This window comes from Teleopsis dalmanni, chromosome 1 (assembly GCF_002237135.1).
Source record: "Teleopsis dalmanni isolate 2A chromosome 1, ASM223713v2, whole genome shotgun sequence".
NCBI lineage: Eukaryota > Metazoa > Arthropoda > Insecta > Diptera > Diopsidae > Teleopsis > Teleopsis dalmanni.
The window spans coordinates 96,225,626-96,231,697 of NC_051846.1; the positions used below are offsets into that span (position 1 = coordinate 96,225,626).

A 6,072-nucleotide genomic window follows, 5' to 3' on the forward strand; every position below is an offset into this window, starting at 1 on the left:
AAGCACATAAAAAGTAACTGCATTACAGTAAACTAAATGCAATTTTAATATATTGACCACTAGTTTTAGTAGTACGGGCTGCCTTAATTTTGTTACAGGTGATTACGGTTTGATTAAAATTGAAGCTGTATTTAAGAGCGATGTCTGATACCAAGTTCATCGAAGGAAGATTAGAGTCTGCTCTTATTTCTATTCCAAAACCTTGTATACTTGAATGTAGAAACTTATACGAGTACTTGCGAGCGCTTAAACCGGAGCTTCTTGAAAAACTCTACAGTTATCCACCAATATGTTTAGCAGTATATCAGGAGTTATCCGAAATTGCACGGCAATTTGTGATACGTACTTTGTTTGTAGAACAAGCAGTGCCTCAAGCTGTTGTAGCTTCGTGGGGATCTCAGCACTTTGCGAAGTAATTTTTAAAAAGTTCTTATTTTCCTTAATATATAAGTGTCTTGTAGAGAATTGGCAGAAGCAATTGCGTCTCTTTCAGCGCTGTGTGTATGGAGAGTTACACCAATTCCTGGTGGATTATCAGGTTGGGAACTTTGCCCCAACTTTAAGAAGAATTTAAGAGTTGCCTTGTTGGGCGGTGGAAAACCATGGCTCATGTCATACACGTCGGATAAACATTCAAAACCCCGGGATATTTACTCTCTGGATAAGTACGCAGCATCACGTTGGAATTGTGTTTTGAAATTTATGGTAGGACCAGAAACATGTAATAAACTTGGATGCGATAATGAACTAATAAGTCCAGATGCAGTTCGCATATTGCTCCATTCAAATTTAATGAAACGCATTGAGAAAGATGGTGTGAGGATAACAAGTCAGGGATTTCAGTTCTTATTATTTGATACGCAAACACAAGTTTGGACTTTTATGCTACAATATTTGGATGCTTGTGAAGAACGTGGACTTTCCTTGCCAGAATGTCTTTCTCTACTATTTCAATTAAGTTTTAGTACATTAGGTCGCAATTACAGTTCTGATGGAATGAGTTCCAGGATGCTAACATTTTTACAGCATTTAAGAGAATTTGGATTGGTATTCCAACGCAAGAGGAAGGAAGGTCGGTTTTACCCAACTAGACTAGCTCTTAATATGGGTAACAAAAATAGAATTTCTAGTGTAAGTAATGAAGCGAAAAAATCTGAAGGATACATAATAGTTGAGACAAATTACCGCGTGTACGCTTATACCAATGACCAACTTAAAGTATCTATTTTAGCACTTTTTACTGAATTAATATATCGTTTTCCGAATTTAGTCGTTGGTGTTCTTACAAGAGATTCCGTTCGGCAAGCTCTACGTGGTGGAATTACCGCCGACCAAATTATAAGTTATTTGAAACAATATGCACACGCTAACATGAAAATAGATTTAGATCCTAACGCGAGCTCAGCTTTACCCCCAACTGTTCTCGACCAAATGCGACTATGGGAATTGGAGCGCAATCGTTTTACTTTCACGGAAGGCGTTGTTTATAATCAGTTTTTGTCTCAAGCCGATTTTATAACTCTGCGAGATTATGCTAATTCATCTGATGCTCTAATTTGGCAAAACGAAAGAACACGTACAATGGTCGTTACTAGAAATGGTCACGACGATGTAAAACGATTTTGGAAACGTTATTCCAAAAATGTCGGATAAATTTCATTATAATTAATATTTTAAAAATTAGAAATAATAAAATTATTAATATTGTATAAAATTCAATCCTATATTGTATTAAATTCAATCCAGCGTTGTGTGGTTCTAATATAGAATTGGAAGTTGTGGTAAACATAAATTGTAATAATTTTTTTTGTTCCAGAAATCAGATCCCTTCCATCCGCACCAACCTTTTGATTGTATGATCTCGACATCATCAGTACCAGAATAGTGAGGATCTAAAATCAGGAACTTAATATCCCTGGGTTCATTAGAATAATGTATTCCAATTATTGTATGCGCCAAAACTCCACCACCAATCATAACTGGAGTGCCATTAGTTTGAAAATGAAGAACGAGGTCATAAGCTATTTTAGCTAAGTTTTCTCCTATTGCGACATGCAGAATTTTCGACTCTACATTTAGAAATCCTTGAAGACACATGCTTACTTCAGCTGAACCAATCCATTGAGAAGATCCAATAAAGTTTTGTGGTTTATCACCGATTTCAACTAGGTATTTTTGAATTTTATTATGATTCGGTATTTTCTCATCAGTATACCCTTGCAATAAAAACCAGGAAAAAATAGTTTGAAGAGAACGATACGCGCAGCCCCAACCTTTATCTTGTAAATAATGAAAGTAGTAATAATTTCCTTGCGTAATATATTGTTTTCCTTCTAACAATCCAATTGGCCGTACTCCACAGTGAACATTTAATAGCGGTGTTTCCAATTCCATTTCATTTTTAAACTGGCATCGATTTGCACGTCGAAAAAATGGTTGCGTAATTGGCAGTCCAAAATGGCGATGTAGACGTTTTCGACGATTTTGCATAGTTATTTCATCATCACTAATGCCTTCAAGATATGAACAGGAAAGGAAATGTCCTAATTCCTACATAAACACTATTTTTTAATAAATATACACATTTTCAGTACTAATTACCTGTGGAAAAAAGTGGTAGCTGCGAGGTATTAATACCAAATTATTTTCAGTTTCTAAATGTTCAATAATTGCATGCTCAAACAGACGTAACGATCGGCACACACTTTCTATAAGAATATCATAAAGGCGATTAACTTTAGTATTTTTCGACAGCATTGCCATCGATTCCATTTGGAGTGGAATGCAAATTTTATTTACTTTGTTTTTGATACCAATGTTTACAGCAGGCGAACTTCCAAGTTCGTTATCGCCATTTAAATGATTTATCTGGCTATCATAGGATTTCGAAACTAAACCATTTATATTGATTATATCAAATTGACAACCCAAAGCTCCATATATATTATTTAATGTACGAGGGATTAATTTTGTTATCAGAGGTTTTAAATTAGTAGCATTCCCTGCATACTTTTCAGGGGATAATAAATCCTTAATAATAGATTTATTGTCCAAGTTTGTTCCAGTACTTGTAATATAAGCTTCACCTGAGTTGATTTGGAAGGCCATTGTTCCGCCAGATACAAATTTCCGTAACATATGCATATCTTGTGGTATTGTCTATATATGATACGAAAATAAAGCATAAAGATTTTAATATTGAACTTGATGCATCACCTGAGGGTTTTGATAGGTATACAATTTTAAATTGCATTTAAGTTTAGTAAAACAAAAATCCCTATAAAGATGTTCTGAATCCATTATATCATACGGTATGTCTTGCAATTTGCTATGCATAAATATAGATGCGCGCAAACCCACCAATGTTCCAAGTTCGCAATGCAATAAAATCGGATTATCAGTTATATCCACATCTTTAATTATCGTACTGAGATGAGCTTCAGCATCTGTACAATCACCAAATTTGACTAGCCCGCACAAGTCGAGCTCTGCTGGAAACTTATGCTGTATTTGTTTATAATTGAGATGACCAATAGTAGATTCTACATTGAACCCTACTAATAATAAAGTGCCATCTCCATAAAAAACTCCAAACAGACATCCACTGCACTGCTGATTTATACTTTGGATTCTCTAAAAACAATATGTAATATTATTGGCAATACAATAGCTGGTACCTTACCTTTAAGAGAAATTCGGACACTTTCACCTTTGGCAACATTACCATTGATATAAATTGTTTAATTACAATACTCTATTAAAGATATTTTGAGAAATACGTTGACTAAACGCAATCTCAAGCATACACCCTGGTGCACCGTTACACTAAAATTGTTACACATCAAATACTAGGCCTGATCAAAGAATATCACTAAAAGAACGGAAACCACGTCCGCCTGAGAATAGAGAAAAAAATTGCAGAAAAAAATTAGTTCTTTATATCACATCGGCACAAATATTGAAAAAGGTGACATTAATACTGATAAAATATAAGATTATACTTTCCGACGGTCTATATTTGGTAAAATTACTTACGACGTCACGTAAGAATCTGTTCACACTCACCGAACATGATTTTGTGTGCATTTGTTTACAATTAGCACAATATATTGACATAAATTCCCTCCAAATCACTTTGTAAAAATGTAATTTATTTTTTATTTCAATACTGTTATCAATATTGTTAATATATATTGTTAATATATTATATTCAATAATAAAATGACTTGCAACTGCGATTATAAATCTATAATAGGGGTATTCACTCTCTCTTGCAAACTCATTGCAAGGTGCACGAAATGCACAGATTGTACGAGAATGCAAATAACAACAACAAAATACACGCACAAAATTTCGTGCAATTGCGTGCAAACTTCCAATGCTGAAACCTATGTATATTTGCTTGCAACAAACCAGAAACGGCGGAAATCAGCTGTTTTGTCATTTGTTGCTTCTCATTTTTAAATTTGAATTGACTGTTAGTAAAATTTCGAGATATGTTAATCTATGGCTATGCTATATACATGCGTTTCGTTCAATAATTTAAATCGATGTGACCATTAATTAAGTTTTCACAAATATAATATTATATACATATACATTTGTGAATTAATTTATCTATTTATCAATTTCAGCGAAACTTACGAAAATTTGTTCACATTTTGAACTATTGAATGAAGTGTTTGGACGCATGTCTAATTTCGTACGGAAACATTGCCATAGCCACCAACTAGTTCTGCGCTAGGCAACGAAGTTTTTTTTATTGAATCGTCTGCAGACAACACATCATCCAGCTCTGCACCGAAAGTCGTGCGTTCTGCTGTGCAAAGCCCCACTACCCCCCTCGATAAAAAATATAACAAATAACAATAATAAATTAAGAATTAGTTATATTTTTATTATACTAATTATTTTTATATTATATTATTATTATATTAATTATTTTTATATTATATTATTATTATACTAATTATTTTTATATTATATTATTATTACATATATCTCCAACAACAAATAATGTAGCGACTTTACGAATAGCCGCATTTTCGTCTGATGAACCCAAACGATATAAAACAATATCAATCCTTAATAGTTTATTAGTGAGACTATTAAGGAAAATACGTTCCAATTTACTCTAAGCATCTGACAAAAACGGCCTTCATCAAATTCTTGAAGAATGGTAGATCTCCATTGAATAAATTTTGGTACGGGTTGGTGATTTCTGTGATGGTTTACTAAAGTAAACAAAAGGTCTTTATTTAATTGCTCCATCACTTCCCAGTAATTTGCATCATCTAACAAATAGAAACTATATAGTAGTGAAAACTACATTAACAACATGTTAATACCTTCAATCAGAATATTAAAAGCACTATTTTCAATAAAAAAATCTATACATTTTTGTATTTCACTTGTTCGCGGCATTGTTATACTTTTATTTTTCTTTGCTCAATTTGATACGGCTGCAAAAACAGCTGATTCATTTTGATGATGCAATTCTGCAACAGAGGTGTTCTCGCAGTCTTGCAGTTTTTGTATAGCATTCTTGCATTTCGTGCTCCTTGCAATCAGTTTACAAGAGAGAGTGAATACCCCTAATATATTTATATACAGTTTGTCAGGTATGAGTTTACTCATTCAAAAAAAATTGAAAATTTCAACTTCTTATTCAAAAAACACAACTTTTTGTTTTAGTATATATGTATTTTATTTTATATATTTACTAATTATTACATCAGGAATATAAATATAAAAAAATTATAAAATTATTGAAAGAAGTACACAAAATATGACAAAAACAAATTCTACATCATTTTTGGACTGTCAAGTAACTGTTTCCACAACTTGTGTTTTTCCATTATTTTGCATTATTTAAAAGGTAAATTTACAGTAATTGACGCCTTACATTGATTCTTGTCTGCGTTGTTAATACTTAATTAGGTATAAGTTATGAATCAGATTACATTAGTGACTTATTATTTAAAATTAAGATGTTTTATGATCATATACGATCTTTTCAGTGTTTTGCGAACTTATTACAAGTACCAATATTGCTAGAAGTTTTTTTTTTAT

The 6,072-nt window shown here is 32.5% G+C and overlaps 2 protein-coding genes across 3 annotated transcripts; one reads left to right on the top strand and one right to left on the bottom strand.

Annotated features, from left to right (window-relative positions):
• The first annotated feature begins 27 nt into the window (after positions 1-27).
• On the top strand, positions 28-1,712 carry LOC119673382 (general transcription factor IIH subunit 4-like). The gene is made up of 2 exons (XM_038084648.1): positions 28-412; positions 462-1,712. The coding sequence occupies exons 1-2, from the start codon at positions 141-143 to the stop codon at positions 1,651-1,653; spliced, it is 1,464 nt and encodes a 487-aa protein (XP_037940576.1). The 5' UTR covers positions 28-140; the 3' UTR covers positions 1,654-1,712.
• Positions 1,703-4,154, bottom strand: LOC119673381 (probable Ufm1-specific protease 2). Of its 2 annotated transcripts, none has more exons than XM_038084646.1 (5): positions 4,066-4,154; positions 3,683-3,896; positions 3,217-3,633; positions 2,602-3,159; positions 1,703-2,550 (listed from the first exon to the last, which is right to left on the bottom strand). In XM_038084646.1, the coding sequence occupies exons 2-5, from the start codon at positions 3,725-3,727 to the stop codon at positions 1,759-1,761; spliced, it is 1,812 nt and encodes a 603-aa protein (XP_037940574.1). In that variant the 5' UTR covers positions 3,728-3,896; positions 4,066-4,154; the 3' UTR covers positions 1,703-1,758. The 2 variants fall into 2 exon arrangements, with proteins under 2 accessions (XP_037940574.1, XP_037940575.1); XM_038084647.1 differs by having other exon boundaries at positions 4,036-4,154.
• Positions 4,155-6,072: the final 1,918 nt, after the last annotated feature.

Excerpts from the sequence above, each read along its gene's own strand:
- LOC119673382 (XM_038084648.1), top strand. The coding sequence starts at position 141 with ATGTCTGATACCAAGTTCATCGAAGGAAGATTAGAGTCTGCTCTTATT. Across the intron at positions 413-461 it reads GGATCTCAGCACTTTGCGAA|AGAATTGGCAGAAGCAATTG; the intron begins GTAATTTTTAAA and ends AGTGTCTTGTAG.
- LOC119673381 (XM_038084646.1), bottom strand. The coding sequence starts at position 3,727 with ATGGTAATGTTGCCAAAGGTGAAAGTGTCCGAATTTCTCTTAAAG. Across the intron at positions 3,160-3,216 it reads ATACCTATCAAAACCCTCAG|ACAATACCACAAGATATGCA; the intron begins GTGATGCATCAA and ends TATCATATATAG. Across the intron at positions 2,551-2,601 it reads GCTACCACTTTTTTCCACAG|GAATTAGGACATTTCCTTTC; the intron begins GTAATTAGTACT and ends GTGTTTATGTAG.